This window comes from Aspergillus affinis (assembly GCF_023601865.1).
Source record: "Aspergillus affinis strain CMG 70 chromosome Unknown NODE_59_length_196328_cov_85_596298, whole genome shotgun sequence".
NCBI lineage: Eukaryota > Fungi > Ascomycota > Eurotiomycetes > Eurotiales > Aspergillaceae > Aspergillus > Aspergillus affinis.
This window is the reverse complement of record NW_026515840.1, coordinates 122,689-139,045: the sequence shown is the minus strand read 5'-3', so window position 1 is coordinate 139,045 and position 16,357 is coordinate 122,689. Positions and strand designations below refer to the sequence as shown.

General features: G+C 51.5%; 4 protein-coding genes across 4 annotated transcripts; all 4 read right to left on the bottom strand.

Annotated features, from left to right (window-relative positions):
* Positions 1 to 231: 231 nt before the first annotated feature.
* On the bottom strand, positions 232 to 2,004 carry KD926_008705 (PH domain protein; the record flags this gene model as incomplete). Its single annotated transcript, XM_053101456.1, has 4 exons — positions 232 to 1,479; positions 1,550 to 1,642; positions 1,713 to 1,838; positions 1,927 to 2,004. 4 exons carry the CDS (start codon positions 2,002 to 2,004, stop codon positions 232 to 234), a joined length of 1,545 nt encoding a protein of 514 aa, XP_052954995.1.
* Positions 2,005 to 3,118: 1,114 nt separating this feature from the next.
* Positions 3,119 to 5,194, bottom strand: KD926_008704 (arrestin family protein; the record flags this gene model as incomplete). Its single annotated transcript, XM_053101455.1, has 5 exons — positions 3,119 to 3,976; positions 4,033 to 4,461; positions 4,521 to 4,839; positions 4,901 to 5,044; positions 5,133 to 5,194. 5 exons carry the CDS (start codon positions 5,192 to 5,194, stop codon positions 3,119 to 3,121), a joined length of 1,812 nt encoding a protein of 603 aa, XP_052954994.1.
* Positions 5,195 to 11,706: 6,512 nt separating this feature from the next.
* On the bottom strand, positions 11,707 to 12,427 carry KD926_008703 (SNARE domain- containing protein; the record flags this gene model as incomplete). The annotated part of the gene is made up of 3 exons (XM_053101454.1): positions 11,707 to 11,865; positions 12,100 to 12,208; positions 12,402 to 12,427. The coding sequence occupies 3 exons, from the start codon at positions 12,425 to 12,427 to the stop codon at positions 11,707 to 11,709; spliced, it is 294 nt and encodes a 97-aa protein (XP_052954993.1).
* Positions 12,428 to 13,333: 906 nt separating this feature from the next.
* KD926_008702 (putative telomere silencing protein Zds1) lies at positions 13,334 to 16,117 on the bottom strand (the record flags this gene model as incomplete). Its single annotated transcript, XM_053101453.1, has 3 exons — positions 13,334 to 13,549; positions 13,620 to 16,025; positions 16,097 to 16,117. The coding sequence occupies 3 exons, from the start codon at positions 16,115 to 16,117 to the stop codon at positions 13,334 to 13,336; spliced, it is 2,643 nt and encodes an 880-aa protein (XP_052954992.1).
* Positions 16,118 to 16,357: the final 240 nt, after the last annotated feature.

The window sequence follows — 16,357 nt, the reverse complement described above, 5'->3', positions numbered from 1 at the left end:
ATGACTAAGAAAATATAAACAACCCTATCAACTAATAGTAGGTAGATAAGTAGGGTAGGATAGGTATTTCATGATATCTTTGCGGGTTCATCAACCGAGCGCACATAAAGACACATCAATAAGGATGAAAGAAAAATGCTGGGAAACGATGCCCATAAGTCATACGAGAGGGTAAAAGAAAATCATATGCTATATAGAAAGTTCAAGTTAAAACCGTCCGTCGATCACAGATCACGCTTTCTCGCCCGCGGGAGGAGCTGAAGCACCGGCGCCGCCGGAAGATGTCACGCCCTGGGTTTGCGCCGAGCTTGCGGTGTTGGCGCGCGAGATCCCGGGAGGAGACGACGAGGAACCAGACGGGCCTGCTTGAGGCGAGGAAGCCTGCGGCGAGAAGGCGCTGGCATCCTGGCCGGCGGTGGATCCCTCGCTGTGCTTTTCGGAGTAAGCGGGAGGGTGGTTCTCCGTGGTTCCGCCAGTGGCGCCGGCGCCGACAGCCGGGCTGGCAGGTAGCGAGGCGGCGGTTGGGGAGGCCGCAGCGCTGGTCTGGATGGCCGCGGGGGCCTTGGCGGCGTCCTTGATGACGTTGTACCATTTTTCGGCGTCGCTGGGGGTCGGGGCCTTGAAGTTCAGCTCGGTGTTAGTGTGGAAGGCGTTGCCGACTTTGCCGCTGGAGACATCCTTGCCCTTGACGCTGAACTTGACGCCGTCGATGGCGCCGAGGACGCAGTCCGGGAGGTATAGGGACAGTTCCGGGGTGGGGTCGCGGCGGAAGTCGTCGTTGTCTTTGAATTCGTGCAGGTAGCGAGCCACGGTAATGACGTAGTAGCCGCTGTTGAAACCCTTGATCACGGCGCGGGACTTGCGCTCCAGGGCACCCTCCATTAAGGGCTTGGTCGAGTGGTGGTCCTGGTTGGGGAAGGTGATGTTGCTCAGGGACCGGGGCGGAGCGTCGGGGTCGACGAGGGTTTGGTGGTTGTTGGTAATGAAGTTGACCCATTCGAAGTCGGGGGGCACTCGTTGGGCGGCGCCTAGCATGTCGGAGTACATGGTGCGTTGACGCTCCAGTTGGTTGTTCACGAACATGACGAATTGCTCCATGGAAGTCTGAATGGTCTGCACAACGTGCGCCTCGAATTGCTGGAAGTTGTTCTGGACCGCAATGATGTCCTGGCGGTTGTTGTTCTCCTCGATGACCTGCTTGTTGAGGCGGTGGTTGATACCTCGGCGCAGGATGTAGGGGTCATGGCTCTGGTCGACCTTGTTTCCGGCGGCCGCGTCGAAATGGGCGCTCTGCTGGCCAAGAAGCTCGATATGCTTCTGAGTAATGCTTCTCGCCTTGTCGACGGCCTTTGCGCTCTTGGAGGCGCCCGCCTGGAGCTCCTTGGACTTGTTCTTGATCTCTTTATGCAGCCGGTCCAGGGTCGGGGAGATAGATCCGCGAATATTCTTTTCGGATTCCAGGTACATATTCACCATTCCCTAACAGCAATCCGTACATCAGCAATCATTCCAAACCATCCAGACCGTAAACCAGAGGGTCCGTACATACCTGAGTATTCGAGCGGATATTCTCAAACCAAGACGCCATCCCACCCGCGCTCTGGGAGAAATGGTGTCCTTCCTTGAGCGGATCGCTCACAGTCTATCCCCCACCATCAGTCAGTTATCATGTCGACTTCGACCAGAAGGAAAACCGAGGATTCCATCCGCACCTTCAACACCTTCTCATAATCCTTCGACTGCGATTTCTGCACCTTCGCAGTCACCGCGACGTAATCTTCCAGATAACCACACATATGCTTCCAGGCCCGGAGACGCTCAAGGAGAAGGTTCGTTGTCTACCAGCGATCGCGCATTAGCCATTGCCCGCAACATTCTACCACCTTCGCCTCTTTCACCTCCGACCAGGGTTCTCGCGGACTTTACCTCGTTGCTGTCGGAACCCGGGATAGCCTCGTCGTCACTCATCGAGGCGCGCCGATCGGGACCAATGGAGCTTCTCATTGTCGAGGACCGATGAGGGAGCCTTGTATCTATCGGACTGCTTGTCGCGGACATGATGTCGGGTGGCACGAAGCAGGGGAAATTGCACGAAGGCCGAACAGAGAGAAGAACCGGGACAGAAACAATTCGGGAAATTGAAAAGAGAAGAAAGAAAGAGAGAAGAAAAAAAGACCGGTCGGTGGTGCCTGCAGGGAGCGGGCGCAGTGGAGGTCACCGGAAGCGCGGAGTCGAGACTAGTTTCAACTATCGATAATTACAGTTGTTCTCTTGTTTCGTCAGTCTTCGTTTCGTTTTCGTTTCCGTTCGAAGCGGAGAGGGCGGGGGGGAAAGGAATGCGAGAGATGAGCAGCTGTGGGCCGCAAGCAGCTTAGGGGTATGTCAGACGGAGTAGGGAATTGACTGCCACGGAGGTCTATCGCGCAAGGTTGATCACGACAACTTACCAGATCCAGCAGGAATGAGTTCCAGAGAATGAACCAAATTAACGAGAGGGGACGAGGAGGAGGAGGGGAGAAGAGGAGAAGGAAGAGAAGAAAGAGTGGAATGAAGAATGATCGACGGGCGGCGGATGAGGTCACCGCTTGTTGCCCCTCATCGCATCATGTTCGGGGGTAACATGATGAATGCAAGGAGCACTGCTATGATCTCATTTCCTCTCGCTCCCCGGAGAATTATAAAAGCCATGGGTCATACAGCATCATCGCCAAAAATAGAAGAGAGATGTGATGTGTTAATTTTTTTTTTTGCTCTCGTATCGCTCATGCAAAGATATGCCGGGTAATAAAAGATACAAAAGATGTGGTCTGTATATACATAATTCATGCAGACTCCATGTCGTTCGTCACTTGTCGTCCAGTCCCATTCTTCTAATGAAAAGGAGAAATCCATGTCCCAGTTAACCCCGGTCCCGTCTATTAGTGGTAAAAGAACGCCGATGATAAAGAAATCCCTGCCTCTAATGTGTATGTGCGCGCGATGATAAACATATTCCACAATCCTCCATGCGTGACTTCTAAATTGTGTGCGATTCGGCGTCCAGCGCCAAGATTCCGATATTATGCGATTGCTCCGACGTCGAGACCGATTATCTCGTGTGCTGTCGGTCCCCCGTTGGTTAAACCCGAGCCCGGGCCTGCAAGAGACGCAGTCGTCGATCCTCATCCTCGTGGCTATGGGAGCGGGAGTGAACGAGTCCCGGCCGGTGATGAAGCACATCCATCGAGGGATAATAGGCGCCGTTGCCCCGCCCCGGGGAGCGCAGATAGGCCTGCTGAGGGGACTGGGGTGGTGGAATAACGTAGTCCCCCGCGATCACGGCCTGGTAGTCAGGCAGGTCGGCATCCCGCGGGCGCACGGTGGCACGGACGGCCGTCGAGTAACTCGGGACGCGACTGAGCGTTTCGACCTCCGCATACTGAGGGTGGAAGGGAGTAGCCATCCCCGAGGGAAGGGGGTCGTGATCGTGTTCGTGGTCGCCCTCGTCAGAAGGCCGGCGAGAGAGAGTGGGACTCCCAGGGCTGTGAGAGGTGGATCCCGAGGAAGGTCCGAAGTAATCGGGAGGCACCCCAAGCTGACGGTTCTCGCTTTCGTGGTGTTGATCATGCTCGGATGGCGAGGGGTGATTGTGTCTGATGTTATGAAGAGTCGACAGACGGCTGTGCAGGGCCGACGCGGAAATGTCCGTGTTGGTCAGGGCATTCATCGAAGCAAGGTTTTCGGAAGAAAGGTTGCGGCTCAGAGTGCCGAACGGAGTGCCAGGGCCACTTCCAGGGCCTGGGGTTCGGTAGCCATTGGGGTCAAGTTCGCTGTACAGTTGATCAAACTGGTGTTCGCCGTACAGTGGCGGTGCCTGTTGGGCGATGTCGTCGATCGCGCGCTGCGCCGACTGCGGGGTTTGATCAACCAGGTTGTTGTTCTCGTCGATCGCAAGGTTCGGAGAAATGAAGACGGACACGGGAAGTGTGGCTCGCAACTGCGAACTGTTAGAAAACTCATACGCCAAAAAGGGAACGTGGGTAATTCGCTTACCTCGCTGATGTGTCCGTCAGGGTTAAGTAATTGCACCCGGAACTTCATCTTATGCCGGATCTTGATGCCCTTGGTGTCGGTGTCTTGAAGACATCGGGTCAAAGTCTTGGGCAGCTCCAAATGTCGCGTGAATTGATATCCTTCTGCAGCTTCGTCGATGATTTCCAAGCTCCCATCGGGGTCCAGTTCGTGCTCATCTGACAGAATTGTCCTCGTGCTCTTGTAAGTGTTGCGGATAGAGTCAGGGTCATCGGGGTTGAGAGTAAGGTCGTGACTCTCGATCAGCTGGGAAACGATCTGGCCGATGCGTAGTCCTTTAAGAAGGGGGATGAGTTTGAAGTCGACTTGAATGCTTGTGCCGAAGATAACCGCTTTGGTGGGCGTGCTGATGGAATACTCGATCTTGTTCGGCCATACGTTTTCCACCGACTATACATGACGTGAGTAACTCGAGCACACGAAAAGCGGGCACATGAATGATCACTTACCATAGCATGAGACAGCTCGAGGGCGCTGGAATCTAGCGTCCGAATGATGCGCAGGGGCCGTCGCACGACGATATCCTTCGCATACTTGCGACCGATGTCTGCCTTGAAGCGATATGTGACGTAGGTATCGTTCAAACCCTCCACACTCTCCGGCATCGATCCCTCCAGAACCAAGTCGAAGGGATACTCGTAGTTACCGCCAGGGAGAATTTCGGTTTTGCCTTTACCCGGGTCTCTGAAACTCCAGGTCTTCTCGTAGAACACGCGTTCCCTCCATGATTTTCGGCCGCCGCCAGCGGAGCTGGATGGCAGATGCCAACTGAAGTGACCAGATAGTTAGTCGACGGCGGTTTCTAGATTGCGAGGGGTCAACGACTTACCAGACTCGAGAAATGCCGGTCAAGTGCAGTCGGATATGCTTGATCGAGAGCGGCTCCGATAGACAAAGGATGAGTTTACCGCTCAGATGAGCACTGGCGGCTTCCTGTTCGCCACCTCGAAACACGATATAGTCTTCATCGAGCCTGCGGGACAAGAAAAGATAACGGGTTAGCCAAAGCCGAGAACGAAGATCGGGTTCCCGGAATTGTATGCGGGCGTTTAGTGACTCACCGAATGTCGAAGTATTTGGCATAACTCGCACTACCTCCCCCGCCAAAGAAACTGAGGGCCATGACGTTTCAACTAACAGCTGCAGACGAGGGGCAGCTGCCAGAAGAGGAGTAATAGGCCAGGATGAGTAGCCAAGGGATTGAAGGGTGTTGATTGTAGTGGAAGGGAATAGGAAGGAGGGAAAGGGAGGGGATTCACCGGAGTAATAAAAACTCAGGAAATCGGAGTGTCCACCAAACGCGCGCCAGTAGGGAGAGAAAAATCAAGAAAGAAAATTCAAAAAAATCGAAAGAAAAACCCGATGACACAGAATCAACGGGAAATTCGCAAAACGCAGCGTGCCAGTGATCTACCAGGCAAGCCGGGTCGACAAACGGGACCCACCCAGGAGTTTTGCTGGTGGGGGCTCGCAGCCGTTTCCGTCACCGTCTCGAAAATTTGGTCGTTCGGAGGTTTTATTTTAAATTTTTTTTTTTTTTCAGTTGGCCCGGAAAAAGTGGCGAGAAGCGGATCTCTCGGGCTTTTAGGTTAGGACGATGATGCGATCTTTCTAGTCTCTGGCCCTGCCTGGCTTGACTAAGCCCACTCCTGGATAAAGATAGAACGATGCGAAAGAAAGTGCGAAAGAAAGAAAGGCGAGGCTTTGGCCGGTCAGCAACTAGTCGATAAAGGGGTCCAATCGTGGGAAGGAATGGAACAAAGGGAAGGAATGACAGGAGAAAGAGAGAGTATGTATAAGGGGAGATAGAGATAATCATGATGGATGACAGTCTCCAAATCCAATCTGCATCAGTGCAAGGATAAGAGATGATAAGAAGGGAGGGACAGACAGGGACCGGGCGGTATCCTCGATACGCACGCCATACCGGATTACGTCACATACCTTGGAGTCAGTCACAGTAAGATGTCAGTGTCATGTCAGAGTGTTAAAGTGTTAGAGTACAGCCTGAAGAGGACGAGATCTCTTCTAAATACCGCGGAACTCACGATGCAATCTTCTCTCCTAGGGATCGTCGGGTTTTATCTCATCGCCATGAACTCGTAAGATCGACCTCCCCCCCCCGAGTCTAGGCGGCAGTCCGGTTACCCGGCGTCTACTATCTACTGAGTAGATTAATTGATGATGTTATCTATCCACCATCACAAGCAACCAATTTCCCCGGGAAAAACGAATCACCATCCATCCCTTCACCATATCCATCTTGGCACGCGATACCGATGCTTAGCTCCTGCTCCCTCCCTCTGTGATTTTTCCGGCTGAATACCTGATTATTCTCGAGGGGGACGAACATCCCGGCTGGCCCATCTTTCTGCCTCGGGATCGTCAATGCCGCATGATGTGCGATCTTAACGAAGTTAAACGGACAACTAATTCCAGGGGCAAATCGACTTAGATTTCCGCGGGGACAGCCGAATGATCCCTCCCATTCTGGAATTCTACTCCGTACAGAGTAGTTTTCTTCGAGGGCCGAGTCTCGCCAGTCGTCAGTCGTTGACATGTGCTCGGACAAATACCTCTACGACACGCATCCTGCCTGTCTGTTTAACCCCGCGATATAGTTACAGCCTGCAGAACGAGGTTACACAGCAGCTATCGGAAAATATCTTTCCGGGGCTGGATCTTCACGGTCGTCTGGGCTTCGCGGTCCCTCCCCTCCCCCCACCTACGGAGTAGTTGATGATCCTCTGTCGGCGCGTGCATCGGACCCCGGTCCCCTCTGAAGGTACCTTTTGTTTACGTGGATGTGGTGTGTCATATGGTGCTGCAGATCATGTCAGGGAGAAGAGAGGGTGGCATGACATCCTCGGTAGCAGGACATACCACCTTATTCAAGCCGGCAAGCGCAGCTGAAGATGCTGAAGAAATAGCCGAGATGACGGACTGAAACACTTGATTCGAATTCACATTCATGTTTGACAGTTGGCTCGTCAACCACCGGGCGGTTGGCATGAAAAGCTCAAGCTAAGCTCAGCTTTCGCAAGTCGGGCCCCAAGGTGGAGAGCGATGCAAGATGCATGCATGGCAACCAACTCCCAAGACCGGGCCAAGAGCGGTGGAATGGCGTGCTGTTCACGACTCCACTCCGGATAAACCGACTGTCGGACTCGGGCACGAGAAAATGCCAGCCCACTATCTGATCAAGCGACGCAAATTAACAGCATGGTCTTTTTCTAGAAGGTTACTATCGGTGAAGAAAGTTGAAGCGGTAGATCGAACTCAGAGACTTGGATGCCGAGCCTGTCATGTAGATCGAGGGACACAGTGTGGCACTGGCCTCATAAAGTTAACGACAGTTCAAAGAGAGCGTTACAGCTATCGATCAGCATCCTGAAGAGATTTGGAATGATCGCAATCACAGCCAAGACTCCCGGCCAAAGTCACCTCCCGTACAGGGCAATCATCTACGGCCATCACCGCTTCACATGCATCCGCAGCATGCGGAGGGGCACGGCGTACAGCACACCTAATTAAAGGGACAGGGGGAAGTGCCGTAGTCTCCTATACCTGGGAGGCCAGCTCATCATTGTGTCAATCTCAAACGACAATCATCCAGCGCACGGGCTTGTTTTCTCCTCAAGTAGACCGTAGTATACTCCTAATCTACTGCCCTGACAAAGTAAAATAAATACCCTCCGTATTAAGCCCGTACGGTATTACAGCCTTACGGGACTCGGGCAGTCCCGGGCAGGACAACATGTGATCGGGGAAAGTCGTACGGCCTCCAGGAGTCGCTGGTCGCATCCCGACTTGGCCTACTTCAACTGTCAACCACATGCCCGATAATGTCTTTCTTGTCATTCTTCCATCCTCTACTTACTCCGGAAGTTGATCACGTTCGAGACAGGCGTATTACACATCCCCTTCGTAACCATGACGCTGATCCGATGAAAAAATGCCTCTCGGCCCGCGAGTTTCAATGATCCCTTCACACAGCCTAGACCAGTGCCGAGTGTGCCATATTGACGCAAGCACTAACTATCAATGCTAATATCACGATCGAATTTCAGCTTGCGCAGCTCATGAACGGAATAATAAAAAAACAAGGCCCACTCCCTATACACGCACACGGCCTTTCGACCTTCCACATTGGTTGACGAAAGTTTCGGTCTTCCAAGGTACACAGTCCGCAGCATGTAGATCGTGGAACTATCCATTTCCTGAGGATCACATTCGGTGAGCCGAGATTCCAGAACGCATCGCTTTCCAGGGATGGTATGCAGGACCAGCCACTGATCACATCATCCGAGCTGGCCAAGTCAGTTAAGTGGGCCTAGCCTCGAAACCCAAGAACGCACTAAGCCTGTGGCACGGACTGTCATTAAAGGTGGTTTTACATTTTTTTTGCTCAATCCGGAGGACACCATCCCGTAGATCATGGTGCAGTGATGGCCAGTATTGGCATTTGATAGCATCTCGACATGACCACCAGTCGGGACGATTGGAAGGAAACGCACCCGGCGCACCATCTTTGTAGACGGTGCACAGCTACTTACCGTTTCAGGGACCGATTGACGTGAAGATCTTCTGCATTAGACATGCAACCTAGGAGGGGCTTGCATGAGGGCAACCCTCCACGCCATCATAGCACGCAACTGTTTCAGGCCTTCAGCACCTAACCCTGAGGCTATTGCTATATACGGAATGCCGACGTTGAAACAATAATAATGTCGGCATGCCGAGTATTCAGGGCGTTCAAAAGCGTTTCGCAATCCGGTGTCCCCATTCGGCATAGTCTTGCCAAGTCGCATTCAACCGAAGCTTGGATATCAAGTCGTTTAACTATGGACTCACGGAGGCTAGCAAGCGGGAAGAAAACTGGATCCGAATGAAAAACTGTGGTGAACAAAGTGGCGTTTCTCTCTCCTCACTTTGGTTCATGTCCTGGTCCGGCTGTCAAACCCAGGGCAACTCTACCAAGGGACATCAGATTGGAAGATAGAAGATGAAAATTGACCCCTACTCCTACGGAGTACACAAAACTTGTGGTTTCCTTTCCCAGCCTCTGAATGGAGCACCAAGCAAGCCACGCAGCGCGCCAGGGACTGCACAGACAGCAGACGTGGTGCAACGCAATACCCACTCTTCCCGTGTGCCCAACATGCGCGCTGATTAGATATTTTAGCTGTTATCAACGGACCAGGGTGCCTGAAAAGGAGAGGCAGAAAAAGAAAAAAAAAAAAAAAAAAAAAAAAAACCTGCTTATCGTGCCGGACTTGCGGTGGCTTCTCCCGAAGCGGATTTTGCCGCGGTTCCACCAGGTACAGTACCTAATCGACACCAGAAAGTTTGAAAATTGCTAAACCTGAATAACACATAACATAACAAGCCAACAATACACCGGCGCCTAGAAGAGGGATAATGGTTTTTGCGGCTTTTCCGTTTATCATGCAACGGTGCACGATCTACGGACTTGAGCATTTAAAGCTAGACCAATGACAGCTGCTGGTTGCCACACATGGCCAGAACCATCGAATGTCTCTGAAATTGCTTTTTTTTTCGCCGGCAATCTCGTCTTCGCTTTTATGATTTTACCCGAATCATTCTGAGGGAACCTACCTTGTTAGTGTGTCGGGCTAAGTCCGACAAAAGTACATTCTATTGACCAACTTGCCTAACACAACAGGTCAATATCGTGATCGTTGCCATCGCACTAGATATCTACATCAGACCCTAACACCAACTAAGAGGTTCCTAGTTAGCCCTGATTCTTCGGAAACAGCTCCGAGGTCCGAAGTTCTCTCTGGCAGATAATTTCCCGGAAGCGACGCTGACGCCGTGCAACCGTACTTTTCTATCGGAAACACGTTCGCGACATGGGATCTAGATCCCGTGCGACCTTACGATTTCTCGGGCTGACATTTCCAGGGACCATGTCTGATAAAGGTTACCAGGGTCCGGGAATTCGCCTCGATCCAGCTTGCAGACGGAAGAAACGCGTTTTTCCGCCGTTCCTGTTCGCCTCGTTGGCGTTCGGCCATCCCGATTATTTACCTATCGGGAGGCCGATGGCTGAAGTCGGGTTGTTTATCATCGATTAGCCCAGGTGGCTTGTTGTCGGCTTGCTAGATAGGTACGACAGAGCGGTAAAATTCCAGCATATCGCCGAGATCTACGGATATTATCGAGTTCTTTGCCCAAGCATGTCGGCTCAGCCCTATGCATATTTCCCTGCCCGGTGAGAGGCAGGGTCTTGAGTGATAAGCTTAGCAAACAACCGGACAAGCCCACACTTGACCCCTGCTATCCTATTTCTTCTGTCCTTTTCACCGAGTACAACAAACCTACTACAAAGACCTTGATCGAGATTGGACTTGATATTTGGCCCTCTCAACCATCGCACATAGGAGAGCTAGAATCCTCCTTTTCGGAACCATCGCTCGGCGGTCCATCCCTTGATATTATTTACTGACTCCTGGCATTAGGTATTAGAGCATCCATTCACATAAAATTATCTATCTAGATCGCTTTCCAGCGCATAGCAAACGATCAACCTGGAACAGTGTCAACATCAACTATGAAATCTTTATACTCAGACACATCAATGGTTCCATTCGACATCATCGACAATCCATCACTAACACCATAGAACATCTGTCCAAGGCTACTAATACTAAAGTAACATCAATCAATCAAGAGTATCAAATAATACCACTCGCACTATCCTGCTACATTTCTCGTTCCTGTACCTATAGACCCAATCCCCGTTACCTAACCCTCACCTCAATCTCGGACCTCCCACAGTCAACGCATTACAGCGCTACCAGATAACCTGTACCTCGTCTTGATAACCCAGGTAAGTATACCAAATATCTTAGACATTTCGTTAGCCAGATTTGAGTCCCAAAGCACAGAAAATCAACAATGCATAGATCAACCATCGCTAGCAAGAAAGTACTGATAGTAAATAAAAACTATGCCATATCATGCTAACATCATATATACCATGAACAAATAAAACAGTAGTAGGCAGCTCAGAGCCAGAAATAATTAACAGCCAGACCAACAAACTCAGCAAGTCAGCAAGCCAGCAAGTCAATATGTATGTATGTATGTATGTGTATGCACGCAAATAATCCATATCCATCGAAAGAAAGAACCCCAAGCAAGAACGAGATATAGAGTAAAGAAAGGTACATATGTATTAAACGACCACAAACATGGATCTCGAACCCGCAAGATCAAGCAGTCTAACAGTCAGTCTCTTCGGGCCTTTTCTTTCTTCCTCCCTTCTGCATCCGACCCTTCCCTTCATTCAACAAGAGTTGAACAGGAAAGAAAGGAGCGGGATTATTATACCAAGTCGAATCGAAACGATCCTAACCCATAACCCAATATGCAACCACGCAAATTTAAAAACCCCTAAAGTGTAAAAGCACGAAAAACCTCCATACTCCTCTTTTCTCATCCCATCCTAGAAAGAAAAATATCCGTGGACATTCCCCATCAGTTCTTGCTCTTCCCCAACATAATATCCCTCCCCAAGAGAAGATAAGGAAAAGACCACCCCGGACATATTCTCACCCCTCGTCGCAGCGCGACAATACCATGCACCGGAATGCGATTACGACGCGATCAGAAAATCCACCTCAGAATCACCCAAAGCGCCACCCCAACGCAGACCACGATGCCCGCGACTTTCAGCACAGCCACCGTATCGCCCTGTCGCGCCATGCGAGTTAATCGGCTCGCGCTGCCTTTCAGGCCTGTTGAGAGGGAGGAGAAGACTTGATTCTAAAGGTGATTGGGGTCGTATTAGCATCGTTATTGGCATTGGCTGGTGTTAGGTTGAGGGTATGGGTATTCATTGGTGTTTGATGAGTAAGGGAAGGGGTATTTGAATTTATTGTCGGAGCGAAGATGATGATATGTTGCGTAGTGCGCGCCGGTCGAGAGAAGAGAGATAGAAAGAGCGCTTGTAGCAGATAATGAGGGAGGAGTGAGGTAGGGAAGTTTAGTACAACGAACCGAATGATCCAACGTATCCTGATCTCTAGCGTTATCGTGAATATCGATCGTGACGGATTTCAAGGCGGAGACTTTCGAGGAGAGGGAGTTGAGGAGGGCATTGTTTTGTCTGTAGAAGAGTGGTTGAGAATGCGGTTAGTTATATTATATCATGGTCTTGGACTGATTTTGGTGGTTGGCTCCGCATTTTCGGGCTCGGAATCTTGAATCAAGATCAAGACCTCACGATTCATGGATACGAGAAGATGCAGAGACCGGGGAATCGAAAATGGAGACGTGTGAAAGGGGTGGAGATAGCGTACTGTTCTCGTTCGTAGGCGTCGCCCATCTTGGTGGTTGGGGTACGTTTCCTTGTGGTAGAGGTTCGAGGAGGGTGGACTGAGTATTAGAAGATAAAATCAAAATCAGGCACTGGTTGATATTCGTAAAGCAAGCTATCTAGTCCGTTGATGGAACGCTGGAATGGAGACAGGCAGCAACTTGAGGGAGCAAGTGCCGGACAAATGATGACATGACGATTGCCGACGGCGGCCCCGGCGGAGATAGGATCACGTGATGTCACCTGCATGTGAATGGACTGGCCGCCGCTGCATACAACGCGAACAACTTGAAGCCGAGCAGAGAAAAGGTCTCCAAAATGAGTTCTGAATAATCTCTATACAAAATTCCTATTGCAGCAGCCAGAGCACCTATGATCCCGCCAATCTACACAGTCATACCGTCCAAGTCCAAATCAAATCCGCCACCAGGGGTTATTATTAGACAAAGGTGAAAGAACAAGAATTGAGTCCCAAGTCCATGAGAGTGGAAAACTGAACAATAGAATGATTCAAAGCGACAACAAAAAAGACTGATCACCACCGACGCTATGCAAACAAAGCAAAACAAGATCAAATCAAACGTAAAAACAATAGGTCGTACCTCGCACGATCCTGCTTTTAAAGCCGGGATGTGCGTGCTATATAGAAATGCAATAGAATAGGAAGCAAGAGAGAGTATAGACACCATCAGGTGTCACATCATATATTCTTCTCCTCCTGGTGCATGTATAAAAGTCACAGTTCGCAGAAGCATAGGCAATGGAAACGGAATGTCAGAAAGGTGGGAATGCAGTGCTCAGTGTACAAAGTTGCAGGAAGGACCAGAGTTCACACACAAGAGGGGTATTCGTACGCTGCAGAAGAACTTGGAAAGAAAACACAGTAGCAAAAAGAGAGGATACTCCTGTTTCCTGTCACCACATGTCATCATCGTCATCGTCGAGTTGGACGTCATCTCCAAACGACGAGTGACCGTACTGGTGATGTCCTGATCCGTATCCATTTCCATTCTCATAGCCTTGCTTACCACCCCGCGACTGCGACCGGTATTGGTCATGCTGATCATCATGATAATTATACATTTGCTGCTCCTCATAAGAGCCATCGCTATACTGTTGTTGTTCTTGTGCCTATGGGAAGAGATGGATGGTCAGTTATTATGCTTTCATAGAGCTCAAGCAAGCCGACTAAGGGGCTTACCTCTTGGTATCGCTGATACTGTAGATATTCCTCGGCCTGAGCCTTCTGTTGCCTCTGCTGCGCCGACGACGCGAGCATCAGAGGATGCATCTGCTGTACCTTGGCCAGGTACGAGTACATGAAGTTGCTGAGTAGGACCTGGGAATATAGCGCACGCCGCGGGTTGGCAAGCTTGATATGAGCCATCCGGTAAATAGCCCGTTCCTCCAGGATCGAAAATCGAGTCCATGGGAAGTCGACATCCGGTCGAAGCTCGCGGACAGGGGGGTCGGGAGATAGAGTCCGAGATGCAGTCTTTTTATGACTACTATCTCCGCTGCCCTTCTTCCGGCCACCGCCGAAGATAGAAGAGAACAGCCCGGACTCCTTTTCTTTCTTCGACTCGCCAGACGTACGACGAACGTGGTCTTTGCGGCGCTCTTCTTCTAGCTTGGGATCAAGCCGATCCACCACAATACTTTCTCGTCCGCGCTGGTTGGAGTCGCTGATCGGCAAGGCGTGCGCCGTCTCGTGAACCTTATCGACAATCTTGGATTTGATCTTCTTGGAGTCGCTGTCCTTATCCTTCTTCTTTTCCTTTTCTTTGTCTTTGTCTTCCGAGCCGAGCAACCAGTGCCAGCTCGACTTGCGTCCGCCTTCCGAGTCCTTCTTGTCCTTGGATTTCTTGCCTTCCGACTTGACTTCTGTCTTGGTATCCGCTTTGCGATCATCGGAGAATGTAGGAATAAACGAAAGGCTGTCCGTGCGGGTCGTGTTGCCTGGGAGAGCTTGTGGGGTGTTGGCGAATTCGTTGAACGAGGGCGTACTCTCTTTGCCATACGCGCGGGTCTGCTGAGACCGTTTGGAGGAGCTCTGATCGTAAGCCGGCTGGGTTTTCGCGGGTACTGCAGACGGGGGCGGGTCGTAAGAAGATCCTCGGCTGGGATTGGAGGGGGACTGCGGAGAAGCGGGTTCTGGCGTTGCGGCGGGTTCCAGAGGGGGCGTTTCGATAATCTCGGGAATCTTCTGTTCGTTCGGAGGTATATGCAGGGTGGATTTCCCGTTGGAGCTGATTCGGGAATGCCATTGACGGTGTTGCGACTGGGAGCCCGACCTGCTCCTGGATTCTGCTGATAACTCATCCGAATGCTCGTTACCAAATTGTTGCTGCTCTGGGCTTGAACCCCTAGAGGGGCCCATGGCCTCGTCGGAGCCGCCCGCCGTTGCCTGCGTGGACTTTGCCGCCCGCGTCGCACTGGGAGTGGGATCGGTCGATACCCGGCTCAGACCCAGGACGGGATTTTCTCCAGTTAAAGCCGGCGCGGCGCCTTCGCTGGTATCCGACGTCCGCGCCAGACGCTTGGAATATGGAACTTTCTCGCCCTTTTTCAAGCTGCCGGCTTTCCTGTATTGGGTTCTCGTGGACCGCCTGAGACTGTGGCCGGGAGGCGCCGGCGGGAGGATAGGCCTATCCTCTTCGGCGATATCGAGGTTCCGCATCTCGCTCAACAAGGACGAGCTGGCACTTCGGGGTAGCGAGTCGTCCACCAGGGTCTCCAGCTCTTGCAGATTGGGGCCGTCCCCTTTGGACGACTTTGATCGTTTCCTCTCGAGCCGCTCCGCACCGTCGGTGTAGTTTTGGGAAGTGTCGATCTGTCTAGACAGCATGGACTTCTTACGCCGAAGACCTCCGTTAGACCCTTCACGTTCAGGGCCCAAAGTCGAGAAATCGCCCGATTTTCGTTTGATATGATCGGCTTTACTTTCGAGAAAGGACCTGAATTCTTTCGGGGCCAGCTCCGGGTGCAAGCGAGCTGGAACCCAAAAGAGTCGGGAGGCATCGTTTTCATCGTCGGAAGGTGACGGGGCAATCGACGGTACGGAGAGGTTGGGATTAAAGCTGGGAAGATCCGGATCGCCCGTGGCTGCTACATCCATAGACATCCGCCGAATGGCGGCCAAATTGTTAAGCTCCTGAGCTACGGCGGCAGGGTTGGATTCGTAGTCGATATCATTAAGCGGGAAGGAGGTGGTGGCGGTGTCGGTCGATCCAGGGGAAGTGGTTGAAGTAGGGGAGGTTGGGCTGGTACTATCCAAAGATTTGGCACCCGCGGGCGGGCGAGACTGTCCATTTGTTTGTCTATTGTTGTTTATTTCATTTAGATGGCTTTGTACTTGGAGCGACTGCGGCGACGAGGGCGATTCGGCACCGGCGAGTTTCGGGGGGATGATCGAGATGGTATCGGTCAGAGGGGAGGGGATATAGCTGAGGCGTTTCGATTCCCGTTTGTCGTAATCATCTTCGTACATATGGCCGATCGCTTCCGTGACATGGTGACTCGGGTCACTGATCGACAGATGAGGTCCATGTCCTCGTCGTGTGGCATATCCTCCGCCAACCTCAGAGGGGCTCGGGCTCGGTGAAGCCTAGAAAACGGGGCGGGTTGTTAGTTCAGATCCATAATTCACAAAGGATAAACAGGAAAATTGAATCGCACAACGTTCGCATTGATCTTCATTGCATTTGTTGGGGGGAGATTCGGTGGTTGTGTTGACGTTGTTCAAAGAGAAAAAAAAGGGACAGCACAAGACAAGGGGGTAAGTAAGACGGGACGGGCATCACAGGCAAATCGCAGACGAACATGGTTCAATCCATGAACAGCAACGCAGGACGGGAGAAGAAAAAGAAGGGCCAAGAGAGATGGGTTAGAAGCCAACGCACCTGCATGAAGAGCAACTTGTCCGGGAACTCAAACTGT